The sequence below is a fragment of the Schistocerca americana genome, chromosome 2 (assembly GCF_021461395.2).
Source record: "Schistocerca americana isolate TAMUIC-IGC-003095 chromosome 2, iqSchAmer2.1, whole genome shotgun sequence".
In the NCBI taxonomy this organism is placed as follows: domain Eukaryota; kingdom Metazoa; phylum Arthropoda; class Insecta; order Orthoptera; family Acrididae; genus Schistocerca; species Schistocerca americana.
The window spans coordinates 470,678,695-470,702,703 of NC_060120.1; the positions used below are offsets into that span (position 1 = coordinate 470,678,695).

Below are 24,009 nucleotides of genomic sequence, written 5' to 3' on the forward strand. Positions count from 1 at the left end.
AACAAAGAGAACCTTAAGTGTTTCGTTTAATGAGAGAGACAGTCCGTTCAGTAAACGCACAGTTGATAAAACCGTAATAACAAATGTTAAAAGGAATATTGTCTCTTACATAAAATAATGTGTGGACAAAAAACAGAAACTGTCGATGTTTTACAGTTTCAGTTCATTTCGTGAGTCGGTTTTAGGCTTACACGGCCATCACCTTGTATGTAAATGCACAACAGAATTAAAGGATCACGTTTTGGAAACCCCGTAATTCCCACCCATTGCGACCCTTAAGTTTGAAATTTATCTCACAAGTGCGTACAATCTTCCTGCGTAATGGTGCAAAAGCGTGGCGCCCTGCGACGTCACCCTCTGCCTCGACAACGCCTGAAGCAGCAAGATGTCGCAACACGTGAAAATATGACACAAGTTCAGATGACGTGTAAGGTGGTTTAATTACGTCACATTGGCACCAAACGTTGCCAAAGTCTGCCCAACGCCACGGTGGACGGATCACAGGATGAGAAGGTTTTCACACCCCATTTATCCACATTTCACCCTTTGTTTTGACGGCTCTGTGATGGAGGTGAGATCCACAAAGTCCAGAGTTGAAATCACGCAGTTTTCTTACGAGAGGCCGAGGAAAATATTTTAGAAACACCGCCGCTCAGAATCTAAACCCTTACAGAAGGGTTGAAATGCCCGAGGGCGTCAGCAGAGTCAAAGGTTGTCAGGAAAGTCTTCTGGTTGCTGATCGCACTCCCAACCACCGTTTTCGACGGCGAAATGTGAGGGAATCTACACCCCAGGGAAAGGGGTTGTTTCGTTGAGGTCCTTTATACCACCCCTCGAGACCTTTTCGCTTAGGCCGGCCTGTGTGGCCGAGCGGTTCTAGGCGCTTCAGTCTGGAACCGCGCGACAACTACGGTCGCAGGTCCGAATCCTGCCTCGGGCATGAATGTGTGTGATGTCCTTAGGTTAGTTACGTTTAAGTAGTTCTAAGTTCTAGGGGACTGATGACCTCAGATGTTAAGTCTCATAGTGCTCAGAGCCATTTGAACCTTTTCGCTTAGACGCTGAGCGGCGGTGTGTCTGGAATGTTTTCCTCGGCCACTCATAAAAAAACCTCGTGATTTCAACGCTGGCTGAATCACAGAGGCGTTAAGAGGAGGGCTAAATGTGGGCAACAGGTGGTGAAATGACCTTTCGATCATCTGACGCGTCCGCGGTGGCACTGGGAAGAATTTTTGTGAAATTCGGTGCCACTGTCACGTCATTAACCCACTTCACAAGTTAAGTAAACTACTCAGCTGTGGCCTTTTTTTCGCATGTGTCAAAACAAACTTGACGTTTGAAGTATCATAGAACGCAGCGCTTTTGCACCGTTATGCAGAAAGATTGTACGCAATTTTGATCCGAATTTCAAACTTATGCGTCGCAACGGTTCGGAAATACGTGGTTTTGGAAAAGTGATCCATTAATTCTGTTGAGCAATGTATTATACATGGAAGAAAAAGAGAGAGAGAGAGAGAGAGTGGGTGAGTGAGTGTACGTATGTGTGTGTGTGTGTGTGTGTGTGTGTGTGCATGTATATGAGCTAGTATGATTTTTGCTCCTTCATGCTGAAACTATTGGACTTTTTTGGATGAAATATGGAACGCTGAATTAACATGCAGGCTAGCCTGCGTCTACCTACTTATCAAAGAAAAAAATGGTTCAAATGGCTCTGAGCACTATGGGACTTAACATCTGTGGTCATCAGTCCCCTAGAACTTAGAACTACTTAAACCTAACTAACCTAAGGACATCACACACATCCATGCCCGAGGCAGGATTCGAACCTGCGACCGTAGCAGTCGCGCGGTTCCGGACTGAGCGCCTAGAACCGTACTTATCAAAGAGATTGTGGGGAGTGAGAGGAAGTGGTGGAAAATAAGTGTAGTTCACGACGCGCTAATACCCATACATTATTTGTATAGTATTTGAGAATGAGAGCATTTAGTGTATCGCAACAATCTTTACATCTAATATTAAACCTTCATGGAACTTTTTCGAACTGACAACCCCCACAAAATGATGAAACGAAAAAATTCTATAGCATAGTAGATTTTAGCTGCTCATGCAGTAAAACTGCCGCATGAATCATGACGTTATAGTTTATTACTTCTTTACTACTAACAGTATTCGTGAAACGTTTTACAGGCAGTTTAATCGTATACCACTGAATGTAGCAGCAAAATTAATCATTGTACGACACATAGTTCAATACGGACGAAGTCATAAACATTCAGCTGAGTGAAAACGTACCTACCCTGTGGAGTGGACTAAAGATGCAGATATCTGTACAAGTACGTGTGAAATCTCTTAAATAAATGCGTAATATATTTGACGATTGAGTATGTGGGCTAATCCGCTGTTAAAAAGGTAATCTTGGAACGATTTCTACCTAATTTGGTACACATATTTGTTACGCTCTGGAGGGGAAGATTTTGATGGTAAGAACAACCAACCTCGTATTGGCTTAGGCGTGATAACATGGAGAGAGAAGATAAGAGGAGGAAGTGGACAGAGAAAGGAAAGAGTAGGAGATGGAGAGAGAGAGAGAAAGAGAGAGGGAAGGGAGGAGGAGATGCACAGAGAGTGGGGAAGGAGGAGACGGACAGTGGGGAGGGGGGATCAACGCGAGAGGAGGTAGAGGAGCTGGGCATAGAGAGGTTGGGTTGGGTTGTCTGGGGGAAGAGACCAAACAGCGAGGTCACCGGTCTCATAAGATTTGGGAAGGACGGGGAAGGAAGTCGTCCGTGCCCTTTCAAAGGAACCATCCCAGCATTTGCCGGGAGCGATTTAGGGAAATCACGGAAAACCTAAATCAGGATGGCCAGACGCGGGATTGAACCGTCGTCCTCCCGAATGCAAGTCCAGTGTCTAACCACTGCGCCACCTCGCTCGGTTGGGCATAGAGAGGGTAGGAGGAGATGAGCAAGGAGGGGGGGAGAAGGAGATAACACGAGGGGAGCTTGAGCAGGTGGTCAGAGAGGGGGAGGAGGAAATGGCGTAATAGATCATTGGAATAAATACGTATCTGAGCATTTCCTTTTGTAAATAACTGCTTAGCAGGATTTACCACCACGGTTCGGAGCTAGTCACACAATAACTATCGTCCTTAAGAAGGATAAGTAGTGATGAACAACCTTGAAAGAAATGCCATACGTGAAGTGTATGATGCTGGAGTAAATGTCATTTGTGGCAGTCCAATTGTGACAGAGTTGAAAATATATAACTAAATAGAAAATGAAGTAAAGAAGGTGACATAACCTGAAAACTTTAAATACTGAAAAAATTATGTGTATGCGGTGATAGTGGAGGGAGGGGAGAGGGATATATGTTGTTGAGTTCAGTTTATTTCAGATTGCTCCATATTCTGTTGTTTATACGTACTTCGCCCCTGCTTCACTAGAAACGAATGCAATTCTTGATACATAGTTGCAGCTTGTATTACATTGCCTTCAATTTGTGTAGTATTTACAACAGTTCAGCTTTAGCTATTTCGGTGTAGTTGAGTTTTTTCTTGCTCATAGTTCATTCTGCATTTTACAGTGCTAGAACCCAGATAATTCACAAAAGAACATACCTGAGAGTCTCCATGACAGTACTGAATTGTAACTAAACGTCATATTAAACTGACAAGCACGGTGTCACCAAAATTCAGTTTATGAAATGTGTTTGCAAACTGCATCTTTTAAGACAACTTTTCACACGTCGACGCTCAGAATATTGATCATTCAGCTAATCAAAGCTACATACTGGCGAAAGGAAAATCCGGAGACTCGAGTCTTCATGGTAGGAAGCAGATGGCAAAAATTACTCTACAGCCGAGTGTCTCCACAGCCAGGAGCCGTCGCGGGACGAGCGTCTCCCGAGCAGCCGCCTCTTTCAGCAGAGTCGCTGAGTAGGCGACTCAGGCATTTTTACAGCTGAGCTGATATTAGCCGCAGGTGCAAGCTGTTTGTACGGAACCAATGACTGATTTTGCAGCCACTTCTGCCTCCACCTTCAGGTTAATATTGTAGAGATCCAACAGCAACTGCGAGACGGACTGTAGGTAAAATCAGGTCATTATTTTAATTGATGTTCTGTTATTTTAAAGCTTCATTCTGAAGAATTGCCTGTTGCTCTCCGTTCAAAATGCTTTAGACTTAGCCCATAGATACAAACGCAGATCCTTCTGTTATGCTTTGTCCATCTGCTCTTCAGCAATCACGGTACAACTTCCACGAGTATAGCTGCTTTTGCCCTATATAACTTCAATTGAATCAACTTCCTGATCCCTTCTCCAGACTTGCCAAGGTATTTGCGTATATTGTCAACGTTTGTCGAACCATTTATCAAGTATTTTAATGTAATCAGTTTTTAATCGTGATTCTTGCTTAATTTTACAAATAAAGAATTTCTTTATCATTATTTTGGAGAGCCAGGCAGTGCTCAAGTATTGCTCGTTGCAGTTATTCTATTCACAGTAGTAAATGCATACTAAACGAGACCACAATCATAAGGAAAAAAGTAGGGCTACTCTTGGAGCCTTAGGGTAGACATTCAGAATCTCCTGCACAAACCATTTTCCAAAGTAGGACATGCAGGCACCTGTTGGAAAAGGGATAGAAATTAAAAACATCATCGCTGAGAGGTAGTGCTGGCTGCCACACCTGATATGTCAACGTAATTAACAAAAAAGACAGATGTGTTCATGGATGAAGAAGAGAAGAAAATAACATTATACAGAAATTTACGACGGCAATGATTTTCCTTGCAACTGTGATGAATATAGTTTAGGATCACTTGGACAGCAAGCTCACCAGGAACGTTCAAATCCCCACATCCAGTAGTATAGATACACAAGGCAGCATCCCTCAGGGAAATCATGTCTGTAATCGCCTAATATGGCGCACCAGAACCACCTGTAATACATTAATATTTCTTCCCTCCTTCCCTCTAAATCTGTACGGGTGGATTTGGATTCGAACTACGCTCGACTTGGATGTGAACTCTGTACCTCACCCTCGTCTGCAGCTAGCTCGGTTCGCAGTGTGGACCGCTAACAAGCGCTCGAAGAATAATACCAACACTGGATAACAAGACATGTGGACGTATAAACTTGTAAGACATGCCCTTCTAATTATAAACTGGTATGAGGCAGGACTCTGAGGACAGATAGTTAAAGAGATTCTTTCAATGTTTCTTCACTTTGGCCACAACATATCATTTAAATCCAGGTCTCACTAAGCAACTTTATATATCACGTATTGTGGGAACCATTGTGGTAGAAACAACACGTGACTGTGTATCAGCTAGTTCTTTTTCTTTTTTCGTTGTATGATCGTCTTTATGTCTGTAGATATGTTTGTGAAGTATTCTTGATGATGGCCTCTACGAAAATACTGTTTTAACTCAATTCTCACGTATATGTGCACTTAGTCTTAATATGAAATGGTGGGACATTGCAAAAAGATATTTCGCTAGCTCATAGAGCAAGAAACGACGGAAATTTACGTAATGGTGATAGCAGAAAACGTCAGTCGCTGATATGGTGGAGTATTCACATGATGCGATCCTGAGTATCCACATGACGTGAACCTCATAGCGCATTTCTGAGACGCGAATCTTTCTGCACATAGAAGGATCGGTCAGAAAATAATGGCTTCTAATGTACTTCTCGCTTACATAACCACTGTTCCTATAATTGGCGTGTAGCGACGACGACAATGTCTTTTCTTTAGCTATTCGATTGTGCTAGATTGGAGCTCTGTAGCAGTGAATGAAGCAAAACGAGATGTCCAGATTTGCAGGTTGGCCACAATTGGACATATTGCAGTGTTATGCAAAACGGAAAATTGTTTGTCCATAGTAAGACACACAATGATGCGGTTGTAACAACGTTAGTTACAGAACAACAAACAGCAACTCAACCAAGCATAAAGGTACATAGGGTGATTCGGCTGCCCTTACCGATGTCGTTTTATGTATCCCTACGTGACAGAACATTGGTGTTGGTTAGTTCGCTCTGCAAATTGTCAAAATATCGCAGAATAATTCATAAACTATACGAAGACATCTTAGACCTATTGTGCAAATTTTGTTTATGAGACTGCTTAGCATATTAACGTGACGAGAAATACATTAATTTTTTTCATTTCACTATATACTCGAATTTTGTTAATTCAACACTTCTCATTTATATAACTCCTGTCAATGCTGTTGTAAAACCCACTCTATAAGGCAAAATTTCTGAACGGTTTGCGAAAGATTAGGTGCTGTAAAAGGAATAAACTAAGAGACAGGCAAAATCAGTATGAGCACATAATTACACACTTTGATAAGTATGGTAGAAATAAGGTATAACTTGGACCCAAAATACCCTGTAGCTCATGGTCAATCTTCAGTTGTATTTTTTACAATATGATTCCGTTTGTTAAAAGTTGTCCAAAGCCATGAGAGGCAAGTTATTTCGGTTACGTTGCTGTTGCCCATCTGGATAATCTACCTGATAAAAGCGTAATTTGGATTGCATAAAACATCACCAGGGGCAGCTAAATCACCCTGTCTATGTACAGTAAATTAGATAAAAAGCAGCAGTGTTGTATCTCAATGAGGAACCTGAAGCTTCTAGCACACGACAAGACCATGCAGATGAACAATTGTTCAAGTTGACACTGCACTTGGTAGTTATGTACATAGCTGAACTGCTCACAATTGGAGGGACCCTCAATGGTATACAGTCATTGTAAAGAAACTTCTAAAGAAAGAGAGACCTGCATCATAGGTGTAAAACAAAGCATAGGGCTGTAGACAGAGAGATGCTAAATGAAACCCTTTTGGCTACCAAGAGAGCAATGCGTAAAGCCTTCAGTGACTAACGTTGGAGGATATTGTCAGGTGATCTTTCAGAAAACCCAAGGAAATTCTGATCGTGTGTAAAGGCTGTTAATGGCACCAAAGTTAGTGCTCTATTCCTTGCGGATGAGACCGGAACTTAAATTAAGAGTATCAAAGCAAATGCTGAAATGCTTAACTCCGTTTTCAAGTGTTCCTTTAGAAGTGAAAACTCAAGAGAATTGCCCAAATTTAATCCTCGTAACACTGGAAAGATTAATGACATAAGTATTAGTGTCAGTGGTGTTGAGAAACATCTGAAATCGTTAAAATTGAACAAAGCTCCAGGGCCTGATGAATCCCTGTGGTTCTATATTGAATTTGCGGCTGAGTTACTCTCTCTTATCCCCTGAAAAGGAAACCATGTCCAGTATTTAAAAGAAAGCACAGCTCACAACTCTTTACAAGAAAGGTAGTGGAAGTGATCCATACTGCTACCGTCGATTATCCTTGAGATATAATTGTTGTATAACATATTCTGAGAGCAAACGTAACTAGACATTTCAAACAGAACGACCTCCTCCATGTCAGTCAGCACGGGTTCCGTAAACAACGATCACGTGAAATTCAACTCGCACTTTTCTCGCATGACACACTGAAAGCTTTGGATTAAGGTCGTCGGGTAGATGCAGTGCTTCCTGATTTCCGAAAAGCCGTTGACTGAGTACCACATCTACGCTTATTATCAAAAGTACGATTGTATAAAGTATCAGGCGAAATTTGTGAGTAGATTATTTTTTGGTAGGACAACATAGCAAGTTATCTTGGTCGGAGAGCCATCGATAGATGTACAAGTAACTTCAGATGTGCACCAGGGTAGTGTGTTGGTCCTTTTGCTAGTCATGTTGCATATTAAAGAGCTTGTGAACAATATTAATAGTAAGCATAGAATGCAGTCATCTGCAATGAAGCACTGCCAGAAAGAAGCCCCATAAATATTCAGTCTGATATTGATAAGATTTCAAAGTGATGCAAAGATTGGCAACTTGCCTTAAATGTTCAGAAATGTAAAATTGTCTACTTCACAAAACGAAAAACACGTAGTTTTCTCTGACAGTAATATCAATGAGTCACTATTGGAATCGGTCGCCGGCCGCTGTGGACGAACGGTTCTAGCACTTCAGTCCGGAACTGTGCTGCTGCTGCAGTCGCAGGTTCGAATCCTGCCTCAGGCATGGATGTGTGTGATGTCATAAGGTTAGTTAGGTTTAAGTAGTTCTAAGTCTAGGGGATTGACGACCTCATATGTTAAGTCCCATAGTGCTTAGAACCATTTGAACCATTTTTGGGGTCGGTTAACCCATAAAGATACCTGGGTGTAGCACTTTGTAACGATTTGAAATGGCATGATCACTTAGTTTCAATCATAGGAAAAGCAGGCGGTAGCTTCGTTTATTGGTAGAATATTGGGGAAATGCAATCACCCACAAAGGAGATTACTTACAAATCACTCACATGACCCATCCTAGAATATTGCTCATGCATGTGGGACCCGTACCAGAGAGCACTAACAGGGGATACTGAACGTATACGGAGAAGCTCTCCGTCTTCAGGCCACAAGTGACCCATCTGGACCAACCGACCGCCGTGTCATCCTCAGTAGAGGATGCAGATAGGAGGGGTGTGTGGTCAGCACACCACTCTCCCGGTCATTATGATGGTTTTATTTGACTGGAGCCGCTACTATTCGGTCAAGTAGCTCCTCAATTGGCATCATGAGGCTGAGTGAACCCCGTAAAATGGCATCAGCGCATGGCGGCCCGGACGGTCACCCATCCAAGTGCCGGGCACGCCCGACAGCACTTAACTTCGATGATCTGACGGGACTTGGTGTATCCACTGCGGCAAGGTCGTTGCCTTCTACGGAGAGGGGCAGCATGAATGGCCATATGTTTGTTTTGATACGTGGGAGAGTGTCACAGAGATACTGAAGCAATTGAACTGACAGACTCTTGAAGATAGACATAAACTCTCCCAAGGAAGCCTGCTTATAAAGTTTCAAGAACCGGCTGTAAATTATGACTCTACTAATAAACTAAAACCACCTACGTATCGCTCGCATAGCGATTGTGAGGACAAGTTTTTATTTATTACAGCACGGATGGAGGCATATAAATGATCTTTCTTCCCGCGTTCCACATGTGAATGAACGGGAAGAAACGCTACTAACTGGTATAATGGGACATACCTTCTACCATACACTTCACAGTCGTTTGCAGAGTACATACTTGTAGATATGGATAGATGTAGAACATGTTTTCGTGTAGGGTGATAATGATCTTTTGTCCATTTTCGAAAAGATTCTCGTACTGACCCAAGAATAACTCTTCTTCTTTACTATTGCTGCAGATGGCATAATTTTTTTTTTTTTTTGTTGAGATTCTGTGAAGCCTTTTTGACATTGATTTTTGATTCAGGTTCAAATAAATGAACTCACGTGCTATCTTCTGTCACGATGGCACTTAACTGCTGCTCTGCTTCTAGTATGAAGTGGTGTAACAAGATGATGATTTTTGTTTCCCTTGCCTGTTTATTCTTGTTGGTCAACATTCACGTTACCGAGAGTGGACTAACATATAGTTAAGTTAATCCATTTCCTCACTAACTGCACCTGATTGAGAGGTGGAACGCATCCGACAGCCCTGATCCGCTGATACTCAGTGGTAGGCGCGGATGACATCGCTCCTTGTTGCGCCGCTCCGTTTTAGGTGAGCCAGCGCCTTTCCTCCGGCAGCATCCGTAAAACGATGTTAGAGGATAACTACAATGTTGCCCACTGTAGCATCTCCAGGAATCCGTTGTTCGTCGTTTCACTAATACTAATCTTGGCTTCACCGTCAAAGTACAGGAATTCCATCACAGCCTAGTGACTACTTCTCATACCTATGAGGTCAATTTTGTGTAGTGCCGGCCGTTGTGGTCAAGCGGTTCTAGGCGCTTCAGTCCGGAACCGCGCGACTGATACGGTCGCAGGTTCGAATCCTGCCTCGGGCATGGATGTGTGTGATGTCCTTAGGTTACTTTGGTTTAATTAGTTCTAAGTTCTAGGGGACTGATGACCTCAGATATTAAGTCCCATAGTGCTCAGAGCCATTTGAACCAATTATGTGTAGCGCTACAATGCAAAACACGGAATATTTTCAAAGAGTGTTGAATAAGACTGTAACACGGTAACAACTTTCTCACTACCAAACCACAATAAATTACCACTGTTTTATCCAAAATCATTTCACATGAGATCTATGATGCTTGCTTTATGAGTGAGCCACAGGGGAATGTTTTGCAATGTTCACCTAATCAGTATTTCTCTGCGGCTCATCTACATCTACATCTGCATCTACATGATTACTCCGCAATTCACATTTAAGTGCTTGGCAGAGGGTTCATCGAACCACAAACATACTATCTCCCTACCATTCCACTCCCGAACAGCGCGCGGGAAAAACGAACACCTAAACCTTTCTGTTCGAGCTCTGATTTCTCTTATTTTATTTTGATGATCATTCCTACCTATGTAGGTTGGGCTCAACAAAATATTTTCGCATTCGGAAAAGAAATTGGTGACTGAAATTTCGTAAATAGATCTCGCTGCGACGAAAAGCGTCTTTGCTTTAACGACTTCCATCCCAACTCGCGTATCATATCCGCTACACTCTCTCCCCTATTACGTGATAATACAAAACGAGCTGCCCTTTTTTGCACCCTTTCGATGTCCTCCGTCAATCCCACCTGGTAAGGATCCCACACCGCGCAGCAATATTCTAACAGAGGACGAACGAGTATAGTGTAAGCTGTCTCTTTAGTGGACTTGTTGCATCTTCTAAGTGTCCTGCCAAAGAAACGCAATCTTTGGCTCGCCTTCCCCACAATATTATCTATGTGGTCTTTCCAACTGAAGTTGTTCGTAATTTTAACACCCAGGTACTTAGTTGAATTGACAGCCTTGAGAATTGTACTATTTATCGAGTAATCGAATTCCAACGGATTTCTTTTGGAACTCATGTGGATCACCTCACACTTTCGTTATTTAGCGTCAACTGCCACCTGCCAGACCATACAGAAATCTTTTCTAAATCGCTTTGAAACTGATACTGGTCTTCGGATGACCTTACTAGGCGGTAAATTACAGCATCATCTGCGAACAACGAAAAAGAACTGCTCAGATTGTCACCCAGGTCATTTATATAGATCAGGAACAGCAGAGGTCCCAGGACGCTTCCCTGGGGAACACCTGATATCACTTCGGTTTTACGCGATGATTTGCCGTCTATTACTACGAACTGCGACCTTCCTGACAGGAAATCACGAATCCAGTCGCACAACTGAGACGATACCCCATAGGCCCGCAGCTTGATTAGAGGTCGCTTGTGGGGAACGGTGTCAAAAGCTTTCCGGAAATCTAGAAATACGGAATCAACTTGAGATCCCTTGTCGATAGCGGCCATTACTTCGTGCGAATATAGATCTAGCTGCGATGCACAAGAACGATGTTTTCTGAAACCATGCTGATTACGTATCAATAGATCGTTCGCGTCGAGGTGATTCATAATGTTTGAATACAGTATATGCTCCAAAACCCTACTGCAAACCGACGTCAATGATATAAGTCTGTAGTTCGATGGATTACTACTACTACCCTTCTTAAACACTGGTGCGACCTGCGCAATTTTCCAATCTGTAGGTAGAGATCTATCGGTGAGCGAGCGGTTGTATATGATTGCTAAGTAGGGAGCTATTGTATCAGCGTAACCTGAAAGGAACCTAATCGGTATACAATGTGGACCTGAAGACTTGCCCGTATCAAGCGATTTGAGTTGCTTCGCAACCCCTAAAGAAAATACCAAAACAGTCTTGCTGTTCATCTATATCTAGCCTGTACATTTCTTCGTATTTACCCAGTTGAAGCGAAATGCACTTAATCATATTCTTTAACGTACCGTCAGGGTTATTATTTAAGGTGGCAGTGATGTGCAAAAAAATGGTTCAAATGGCTCTGAGCACTATGGGACTCAACATCTTAGGTCATAAGTCCCCTAGAACTTAGAACTACTTAAACCTAACTAACCTAAGGACATCATACACACCCATGCCCGAGGCAGGATTCGAACCTGCGACCGTAGCAGTCCCGCGGTTCCGGACTGCAGCGCCAGAAGTGATGTGCACGAATTACCTACCAGTACTATCTTGCTTGATAGGTGTGTGGTACGTCCATACACTACATATGTAGGAGTACAGCGCGCTCAGACAGCGTGTTTTACCTGTATGATGTCGCTGGTGTAGTTCTCTGCCCGTTCCCACGATCCCAGCCTCACCGTCGGGTAGCCGCTGCCGAAGAACGGACCTGCAACACGGATACGCGTGGTCGACGCCTGTCAGGCATGATGTAAATTATCTATTATTTATGTCAGAACTATCAATGTGTTACTTATGTACAGGTTGTTTCAAAAAGACTTCATCTGATATCGCAAGAGCGTTTCTTGTGCACTATTGAAAAGAAAAACCTTGGGCAAATTTTAAGTTCCACATTGGTGTACAAAGTCTTTAACCCTCGAGCGGTCGCACCGTTTCTTATAACACGAGCGGGCGCGCGGCGCACTTTGTACACATGAAAAGAATAGGTTTCCTTATTATACCAAGTTAAGGCATGTATGATCAAAATCACAGTTTAATTTTAGTTCATTTAAGCAAGGAGAAAATAAACATACACAATATGAGCGAAACTACTGTTTTGTTAACCAATAATGAAACAAATAAACTCTCTGTTGCCAAAGACATGTGTTAAAGAGACAGCAGTGACGCATTCGAAGCATTAAGCAATGCACTTGCATCAGATCTCGGTCAGCTGCTTAATCGATCACTAATTACACTACTGGCCATTAAAATTGCTACACCACGAAGATGATGTGCTACAGACGCGAAATTTAACCGACAGGAAGAAGATGCTGTGATATGCAAATGATTAGCTTTTCAGAGGATTCACACAATCTTGGCGCCGGTGGCGACACCTACAACATGCTGACACGAGGAAAGTTTCCAACCGATTTCTCATACACAAACAGCAGTTGCCACGCGTTGCCTGCTGAAACGTTGTTGCAATGCCTCGTGTAAGAACGAGAAATGCGTACCATCACGTTTCCGACTTTGATAAAGGTCGGATTGTAGCCTATCGCGATTGCGGTTTATCGTATCGCGACATTGCTGCTCGCGTTGGTCGAGATCCAATGACTGTTAACAGAATACGGAATCGGTGGTTTCAGGATGGTAATAGTACGGAACGCCGTGCTGGATCCCAACGGCCTCGTATCGCTAACAGTCTAGATGACAGGCATCTTATCCGCATGGCTGTAACGGATCGTGCAGCCACGTCCCGATCCCTGAATCAACAGATGGGGACGTTTGCAAGACAACAACCATCTGCACGAACAGTTCGACGACGTTTGCAGCAGCATGGACTATCAGCTCGGAGACCATGGCTGCCGTTACCCTTGACGCTGCATCACAGACAGGAGCGCCTGCGATGGTGTACTCAACGACGAACCTGGGTGCACGAATAGCAAAACGTTATTTTTTCGGATGAGTCCCGGTTCTGTTTAGAGCATCATGATAGTCGCATCTGTGTTTGATGACATCGCGGTGAACGCACACTGGAAGCGTGTATTCGTCATCGCCATACTGGCGTATCACCCGGCGCGATGATATGGGGTGCCATTGGTTACACGTCTCGGTCACCTCTTCTTCGCATTGACGGCGCTTTGAACAGTGGACGTTACATTTCAGATGTGTTACGACCCGTGGCTCTACCCTTCACTCGATCCCTGCGAAACCTTACATTTCAGCAGGATAATGCACGAACGCATGTTTCAGGTCCTGTACGGGCCTTTCTGGATACAGAAAATGTTCGACTGCTGCCCTGGCCAGCACATTCTCCAGATCTCTTACCAATTGAAAACGCCTGGTCAATGGTGGCCGAGCAACTGGCTCGTCACAATACGCCAGTCACTACTCTTGATGAGCTGTGGTATCGTGTTGAAGCTGTATGGGCAGCTGTACCTGTACACGCCATCCCAGCTCTGTTTGACTCAGGCGTATCAAGGCCTTTATTACAGCCAGAGGTGGTTGTTCTGGGTACTGATTTCTCACTATCTATGCACCCAAATTCTGTGGAAATGTAATCACATGTCGGTTCTAGTACAATATACTTGTCCAATGAATACCCGTTTATCATCTGCATTTCTTCTTGGTGTAGCAATTTTGATGACCAGTAGTGTATCTCATAGACAACTGTCTCAACGTGGGATTATGTTGCTAGTTCGTAACTGGGGGTCACTTTTTTGGACTGATCGTAAATTTTTGTCGTCTAGCTCGCTTTGTATTTTATATTACTGCTGCTCACTTGGACGTACGACAACAGACTTTATCGTTGTGTTAATTGAAGCAATACTGAAGGAATAGGTATAGGTTTGCAGTTGTGAAAAAAATATGGAACCGCATAAAATCAGTTGTGAAAAAAAATGGAACCGCATAAAATCATTTGATTTTTAGTTGGCGCACTTTATACACAGGCGCACCCGCTCGAGGGTTAGTTTAAAAAGAAATAATTTACGAGGGTATATGTCACACATGCATGCACATAAAATCTTGGGGTACCTTCTACAAGTACGTTTAGAGTCAATGTTTTCATTGATCTTTCATTAACCTCTATCGCGTACTCCACCAGACACATGAGAAAAACGCATAAAATAGTGAAACTCCTCCCATACTTCAGGAAGGAATGTCTGGAGATACTGCAATCGCTGCAGTTGTTAAGCGATGTCACATTTTCTCCAAAGCTGTTGGAAGGGGAGCCACACAGAAACTGCCTTTGACAATTGCCTAGGAAAAAAAAACGTTACTATGAGATCATGCGACATTGGAGACCAGTGGGTGAATTCGAGAGATGCCTACGCTCCTTTCGGTCGTTCGATGGTTGAAACCGGCCGTTGTTAAGAGATGCTCTTACGTGTACCTGCCAAGGAGTTCGTGCTCAGTCGTGTGAAAAATGAAACTTCCGGAATGTTTTTGCAATAGTGGAAACTGCCACATCCCCAACATACGTGATTCCTGTAACAATCTTCACGATAAAAGTGAACTGGCCGTAATTATTCCGTCGGGAAACACATCCAAACACATGAAGCTCTGGAAACTCTCTAATGCTCTGCTTTGTTCTCTATACTCGCATGCTGTGTCAGTTCACATTTCCACTTAAATGGAAAGCAGCCTCGTCACTAGGCCCCTAAACATTAAACCTGTAAGGAAATTTTCTTCCACTTCCTCGTCCACAGCTAATTCATAAAACTCTACGCATTGTGTTTTGCCACTTCCATTACGGGTTTGTGGTCGTAGAATCCTGTACGCTTTGAAACTTGAACTTCTCCACAATACACGCCAGAAAGACATGAGGCCCCTTCGTGTTCCAGCACAGTTCCAAGCTACCAGTGTAGAGTTGGTGTGGCCTGCGTGCCGCAGGCAGAACATTGACGACAACATTGTTCTGTTGTGATAGTGGGTTTCCACTAACTAACCTTTATAAAGAAGTCGAGAGGGAGCATAGCCTCCTTGGTTATTTAGGATTGGTTCTAGGGAACAGAGAAGGACCACTGACAGCGATGGTGATTTTTCAAAGTAGCAAGATGATATGAATTCTCTAAACACGATTATTTACCATTACACATATTTATATGCGAGGCATATGACCAAAAAGTTCTCTAATTCATTCAGTTCAGCTGGAAGCCCACTCACTATTAATTCACTGTTATTCTGTCCTACTGTAGAAGGGCTTCACACCAGGAAGGGAGAAGAGCCACCTTCATTCTTGTTGTAATCCCTATAAGATGCAGTACCTGCGGTGCCCAGCTCAGAAACGAGTGCTATCGTTGCCACATGTTCTGCTGTCTACTGAATTAATTGCCACTTTTCCTAGCTACTAAATCAATGACCACTTGCCCTAAATATTATAGCACTGGCCACTTGGCCTAATTTACAAGAGACAAGTGCTACCAAAAAATGAAATCCGCTACACTGCTGTTCGAGACAGACTGTCTCTGCTCATCACTGTTCAATGAAACATGAAGGTGTTACAAACTTTTGTAGCTTGCTACTTATGTACGCAGTCAAACGGCCTGGAGTAATACTATCTTCTCGTGGATGACTACCTACTGCTCCATCAGTAGCTCATGCTGTCAACAAGTGTCGCTGGCTCCTGCCTCGGCTTCACTGGCTAGCTACTGCTTGGACACTTCTTTTATCCTGTTTTGATACTGACTATGGCTTCACTTTTATACGCTTCTTAAGAGTCTTTTCCACTCGGGTACAAACCCGACCCCTTCATTGTCTTTCTGGCTTTCTCGAACATTCTGTTGCCATGTGTCCTTATTTATTTCCATCTAAAGCATAGGTTAGTCAAATCTTCTCTACGATGTGTCCGGTCCCAAGCCTTCGCCTATTGACCTCCAGACAAGCGATTACCACTTGTGTGCACCTTGGTCGACAATCAAGTGATTACTCGGTGGGGAAGTTGTTTCCAAACACATCATCTTCTCAAAATATCCTCATTGGCGTTTAGTAGTGCAGACAGACTTGCTTGTACACATATTTTGGCTGAATCTTTTCTTGTTATAATACGATATATGGCTAAAATATTCCATGGTCACGAGAGAGGAATGGCTGTCTCTCAGTTGGTGTGACAAGTCAACTACTGTGGACTATGTGCACAACTCTGTTGAATGTGCTCTATGAACTATAAGAGCACATGGAGGCGGCCTGTGGACTTCTGCTTACGTAAACAACCAGAATCTAGAAACTGTTGTTGCTATTGTTGAATGCTTCGAGTTACAGGAGTTCCAGTACCATTCTCTCGACAAAAATCACGCCTTGCATTCTGACTGAATGGTACCTGTTGAAATGATGAATGCAGATTGCCTTTTCAAGCTTTGTTGTCATCATTTCGCTTCTACACACAGAGAACAGTCAACGAGCGCGCTATCTCCATCAGTGAGTTCCACTACCGACGACTATACGAGCTGCAAAGCAAACAGCTTGTGTCAAGAAAAGCCATTAGTTTCGATACGTAAGTCAAAACTAACTCTACGTTACCATCTTCGTTTTAGGGAAGTTATAGTTTTTTAAATCGGATGTAAAACCCTGTGGTCTGTATCGACAAAATTTTCTAGTCTATAACTTCTCTGAGTCATGACATGCAGAAACGAGAAAGAAGTAGTTGTTAAGAAACTGACTTTAGGGTTGTGGTTCTTTTCAAGCAGATGAAGTTGTTGGCATATGTTTTGCACTAAAAACTTAATTCGGTATATGTAATCAAGTACTATCTCTAAGAAATTATAAATTTATATTACTTGATATCCATGTAAAACATTAAAGAATATTTACAGTAGTGTTATATGGGGCAAAACAAATGCCTTTACAAACTTTGAAGGATTTAAAAACTTGAAAATAAATTACTTTAGATAAGAAATTAGAACCCCCCCCCCCCCTCCACCCCCACCCCCCCCCCCCCCCATGAACCATGGACCTTGCCGTTGGTGGGGAGGCTTGCGTGCCTCAGCGATACAGATAGCCGTAACGTAGATGCAACCACAACGGAGGGGTAACTGTTAAGAGGCCAGACAAACGTGTGGTTCCTGAAGAGGGGCAGCAGCCTTTTCAGTAGTTGCAGGGGCAATAGTCTGGATGATTGACTGATCTGGCCTTGTAACACTAACCAAAAGGGCCTTGCTGCGCTGGTACTGCGATCGGCTGAAAGCAAGGGGAAACTACGGCCGTAATTTTTCCCGAGGGCATGCAGCTTTACTGTATGGTTAAATGATGATGGCGTCCTCTTGGGTACAATATTCTGGAGGTAAAATAGTCCCCCATTCGGATTTCCGGGCGGGGACTACTCAAGAGGACGTTGTTATCAGGAGTAAGAAAACTGGCGTACTACGGATCGGAGCGTGGAATGTCCGATCCCTTAATCGGGCAGGTAGGTTAGAAAATTAAAAAAGGTAAATGGATAGGTTAAAGTGAGACATAGGAACAAGACTTTTGGTCAGGTGAATACAGGGTTATAAATACAAAATCAAATAGGGGTAATGCAGGAGTAGGTTTAATAATGAATAAAAAAAAATAGGAATGTGGCTAAGCTACTACAAACAACATAGTGAAGGCATTATTGTGGCCAAGATGGATACTAAGCCCACGCCTAACACAGTAGTACTAGTTTATATGCCAACTAGCTCCAGAGATGACGAAGAGATTGATGAAATGTATGATGAGATAAGAGAAATTATTCAGATAGTGAAGAGAGAGGGAAATTTAATAGTCATGGGTGACTGGAATTCGATAGTAGGAAAAGGAAGAGAAGGAAACGTAGTAGGTGAATATGGAACGGGGGTAAGGAATTAAAGAGGAAGCCGCCTGGTAGATTTTTGCACAGAGCATAACTTAATCATAGCTGACACTTGTTTCAAAAATCATGAAAGAATTTTGTACACATGGAAGAAGCATGGAGATACTGGAAGGTGTCAGATAGATTATATAATGGTAAGACAGAGATTTAGGAACCAGGTTTTAAGTTGTAAGATATTTCCAGGGGCAGATGTGGACTCTGGCCACAATCTATCGGTTGTGAACTGTAGATTAAAACTGAAGAAACTGCAAAAAGATGGTAATTTAAGGAGATGGGACTTGGATAAACTGACAGAACCAGACGTTGTACAGAGTTTCAGGGAGAGCATTAGGGAACGATTGACAAGAATGGGGGAAAGAAATGCAGAAGAAGAAGAATGGTTAGCTTTGAGAGATGAAATAGTGAAGGCAGTAGAGGATCAAGTAGGTAAAAGGACGAGGGCTAGTGGAAATGCTTGGGTAACAGAAGCGATATTGAAGTTAATTGACGAAAAGAGAAAATACAAAAATGCAGTAAATGAAGCAGGCAAAAAGGAATACAAACGTCTCCAAAATGAGGTCGACAGGAAGTGCAAAATGGCTAAGCAGGGATGGCTAGAGGACAAAATTAAGTATGTAGAGGCGTATATCACTGGGGGTAAGATAGATATTGATTACAGGAAAATTAAAGAGACTTTTGGAGAAAAGAGAACCACTTGCATGAATGTTAAGAGCTCAGATGGAAACCCAGTTCCAAGAAAAGAAGGGAAAGCTGAGAGGTGGAAGAAGTATATACAGGGTCTATACAAGGGCAATGTTCTTGAGGACGATATTATGGAAATGAAAGAGGATGTAGAGGAAGATGAAATGGGAGATATGATACTGCGTGAAGAGTTTGACAGAGCCCTGAAAGACCTAAGTCGAAACAAGGCCCCGGGACTAGACAACATTCCATTAGAAGTACTGATAGCCTTAGAAATGCCAGCCCTGACAAAACTCTACCATCTGGTGAGCAAGATGTATAATACAGGCGAAATACCCTCAGACTTCAAGAAGAATATAATAATTCCAATCCCAAAGAAAACAAGTGTTGAGAGTTGTGAAAATTACCGAATTATCAGTTTAATAAGCCACAGTTGCAAAATACTAACAAGAATTCTTTACAGACGAATGGAAAAACTGGTAGAAGCCGACCTCGGGGAAGATCAGTTTAGCTTCTGTAGACATGTTGGAACACGTGAGACAATACTGACCCTACGACTTATCTTAGAAAATACATTAAGGAAGGGCAAACCTACGTTTCTAGCATTTGTGTGGAGTGTAGCCAACTATTGAAGTGGAACGTGGACGATAAATAATTTAGACAAGAAGAGAATAGAAGATTTCGAAATGTGGTGCTACAGAAGAATGCTGAAGATTAGATTGGTAGATCACATAACAAATGAGGAGGTATTGAATAGAATTGGGGAGTATGCCGGCGACTTGGGAAGAGGTCCCATTCTTCCAGTGTTTTGCAGAGATGCAGTGGTGTTTCTCCTGGCACCATGGTGTGGACAGACATGGTTATGACTTCACGTCATGGGTGGGAGTGACTGAGGAAACACTGACGGCACACTGGTACCTCACGGACATCCTACATCTTCTTCTGTTACCTCCCAGGCAACAGTATAGTGGTGCCATTTTTCAACAGGCTCAAGTTCGTCTGCACATGGCAGGTATCGCTCTGAACTGTGTGCGTGATTTCGAGGCAATCCTATGGCCAGTAAGATCCCTAGATCTGTCCCAGACAGAAGATGCGTGGGACCAGTTCGGACGCCAAATCCATCCCATTGGCAATATCCAGGAAATCAAGGGCAATATTTGTAGGCGACCTTGGTTCAGGAAAGGATACCGTGGCTTTATTACACCCTCACCAACCGAATCGGTGCATGAATCTAGGCCGTAGGAGCTGTGGCATCATACTGACAGTTGGTCTCATACTTACAAGTTCTTTGTAAATTTGACTCTATATTCTCATCAGCGAAATAACCCGTGAAATTTCGTATCGTTTGGTCCCTCGCTTCTGGGTGCTTTACTCTTTCTGTCAAGCAGTGTACATCTTTCCTGGGGAAAGTAGTTTCTGACGATGAACTTTACCAATCTTCAAAGTTTTAAATATTTTGTCACATCTTTTTCCCATCTTTTTATGGGGTACCCTCTAACTAAATAAACTGCTCAAAAAAAAAAGATTTGCATCATCTGTGTGTTTTAGAACGTGTGTGGAATTAGAGTCAAGAGGCGAATGAAAGAATAAGCGTAATGAAACTAAGAAATAAACTTTGCTGTTGAATAAAAACAGCTTCAGTCTGTGATTTGTAACATGCTTAGATCGTCAGCGACATGCTGTCCTCAGGTGTGTAAGACATTGCTATTCTAGGCTGTCCCACTCCTCAGTTGGAAAAGGAAGGAAGATTATAATCTGTAGTCCCATCGATATCGAGGCCATTACAGACGGAGCACAAGGTAGAATTGTTTCAAAGGCGTGAATGGAAAGCGGCTGCGCCCTTCCTAAGGAAGAGCCGTGGCAGCTGCCTGGAGTGATTTAGGGAAATCACGGAAAACTTGTATCTGGATAACCGTAAGGAATCTGAACCGTCGTCCTGCCGAATGCGACCCCAGTTTGCTAACCACTGCGCCACCTCGCTCGGCCCCTTGGCTGCAGCCCTCCGGAAGATATGTGTTGCCGGCCGAAGTGGCCGTGCGGTTAAAGGCGCTGCAGTCTGGAACCGCAAGACCGCTACGGTCGCAGGTTCGAATCCTGTCTCGGGCATGGATGTTTGTGATGTCCTTAGGTTAGTCAGGTTTAACTAGTTCTAAGTTCTAGGGGACTGATGACCACAGCAGTTAAGTCCCATAGTGCTCAGAGCCATTTGAACCAGCCAAGATCTGTGTTGTGAGCAGCGTCATTGCGACAAGACAGAGCAAATTTGAAATGATGCCAAACATTCCCAGTTGGGTTTAAGTATGCTAATACCGTAGGATATTCTGTTAAGTTTATTCCTAACTTCCAAGGGAAGGAGTTCACAGTATGGTCTCGAAATTCCCGAGCATAACCAGCTGAAATGCTGACTGTAGAACTCGACAGGAGGCTGAAAGATCTTGTCTTGGCACTTCACACACCTACAATTATACTCGATAGGGATGAAACACTTCCAACGCGCGTACATGATTTATTCGTAATGCCACGAGTTTTCTGACTGGTCTAGTATGGACCTCAACGATTTTCTCTCTTTTGCCAATTTCGTTGTACGATCTGCGCCAAAGATCCTGAATTATACGTCGGTTGTATAACAGTATGTCTTCCCCTTACATTTTTTGCTCTGTTTGGTTTTCTCTGGTACCATGGAAGTTATTTCCTGATCACAAATGCCCTGTCGTTCTGTCCTTTGTTTCTTGGTTGTAATAAGTGATACAGGCCCGTTCCTCTAGCACTATGGAACATATTCCCTGTTGTCTTAGCAAATGTCCTATCGTCCTATTGCTTCTTGTTAGTGGTAACACATGATTCAGGCCTATGATAGCAGAAGTTTTATGGCTTCAATGAGTAACTTCCATGGTATTGCTGTTGAAGGCAAAACTGTTGAGGAGACAGTGGTTGAAATATATACGACAAATAATTGAGAAGGTTCGGGGTAAATGCTACTTTGAGAGGAAAGGGTTGGCACAAGAGAGAAGTCGTATTGGCACCACGAAACTAGTCTGAGTACAGATGACCAAAAATAAATAAATAGAAATCGGCGTTAAACGTGACTGATGCATAAACCTGATTAATCTTAATCCGTGGGCCTGTGCATTGCTACCTATCATCTCCAAAGCCTTCAACGATACTCATCAGGCGTCTCTTAAGTCGTACAATCGTTTGTGAAGCGAACCCACTGCCAGTGATTCAGCTATCTGTAGTACCATAGAACTTATTTCCTGATGTTCAGAAACATTGGCTGTGATGGGCCGACACAATCTGGATGAAAGGACAGGATATTACTACATACATCGAGACACGAGAAATGACTTCCATGGTACTACAACTTCCATGGTACTAGAGGGAGGCACACATTGCAAAAAAAATGAAGGTAGACACACACCAGAATACATCAAACAAGTACTTCAGGACGTTTAGTGTGTGTATTGGCTACCCAACTTATTTAGACACTACTGTGCTGTTCTACGGGTAGTCAGTGGCACAGGCCCCAGTGGGGAGCCACTTACCGTAGCAGGCCTCTGTGTAGAGGATGAAGAGGTCGCTGTGGTTTCGGTGCAGGTCGTCCAGCACGGCGGGGCCGGTGGTGGAGTCCTGGTACCAGTGCACAGCCACGCCGCTAGTCAGCCGCCGCGCTGCCGCGCCGTTCAGGATCTGTGGACCACGTGCAACTTACAACTGCTTTTCTTACCACTAACAGGAAATTGCTCTGATTTCAGTGTGCTCAATATTCCATTATTCCTTATGACTCGTTTCCGAAATATACATCATCAGTTCATGAAAATGGAATCAACTGTAGATAAACGCACCAGATGAAAAATTAGGCACTCCACAGAGACATCACACCAATACCATGAAGCACCAGGTCTACCCTTAGTAATGGCTACAGTTCGATGAGAAAGAGAGTTACAAGATTATCCTGATATGCCATTTGCTGCTGAAGCGACTCATGGATGACTTTATCCCGTAGAGCTGCCATACTGGGGGCTGATGATTCCTATCTTTCACCTGCTGTTCCAAGTACTGTAATGCCAGACATTTTCTATGGTATTAAGATCGGATCATTTATTGGGCCACTTGAGGTGCGATATTGTGCCTGACTGTTCGTCAAACCAGGAGTGAGGAACATATGCATGCAGCTACGTGAAGGGAGCTGTTGGCATTATGAAAGATGGGATTCTCGTCCACCTAACGCTCACAGCGAAGATGTATAAGAAATTTGGCCAACGAGAATGAAATAGTTAGTCCATTTGATGTTCACGGCCATCTTAGTGAGTGAGTCTAAACCACAGTACTGAAAACACCCACAAAACATCACAGAACCAACTCCGTACTGAAATGGACCCTCAACGTACTGTGCGTCAAACGCCTCACTGCACCATTGGTGTACTCGAAGTATTTCAACATTTGAAAAAAGAAGGCAAATCGCTATTCGGATCGCACTAAACGCCTACAGACAGCTACTGCGGAGTTGTGTTGTTCGATCTATTGAAGACGCGGAATTTCATGTAGGGCCGTGAGTAATGGACTTTTATGGGGGACATGTCAGCTGCATGTAGTTGCCTTTGCAGTGTTCGCTTGGAAAGTGGATGCGATATCACTGACAGCAGCAATTCCTGTCGGCTTGGAAACGATTGTCATTGACAAAGTAGTACAACTCATCTCCGCTACTTTTCGTTTAGTACGAGGGGCATTCAATGTGTAGCTAAACATATTTTTTTCCTCGGTCATCTTCAGTAGAAAACCGCTGAACTCGTTGTGGGATATTGTGGAATATTCCTGCTTTCTCCCCTACAGTTTCTCGAAATCCCGATAGATAGTGGCACTATACGTAGGATCTACAAAATGTTCCAATGTCACATGTCGTCAACTTCAGCCTTTGCAAGAAACGTAAGAGCGAAGTCTACCCGAAAGTCAGCGTCACGTAGCAAAAGTTGGTGAGT

The 24,009-nt window shown here is 43.2% G+C and overlaps 1 protein-coding gene across 1 annotated transcript in view; it reads right to left on the reverse strand.

The window, feature by feature from the left end:
• LOC124593732 (lysosomal acid glucosylceramidase-like) overlaps positions 1 to 24,009 on the reverse strand; it is a 172,485-nt gene that overhangs the window by 17,607 nt on the left and 130,869 nt on the right. The window contains exons 7-8 of the mRNA XM_047132062.1: positions 22,576 to 22,720; positions 12,171 to 12,253 (exon numbers count right to left, since the gene is read on the reverse strand). Of these exons, the coding sequence (XP_046988018.1) occupies positions 12,171 to 12,253; positions 22,576 to 22,720 (228 nt within the window). The remainder of the gene's footprint in view (positions 1 to 12,170; positions 12,254 to 22,575; positions 22,721 to 24,009) is intronic.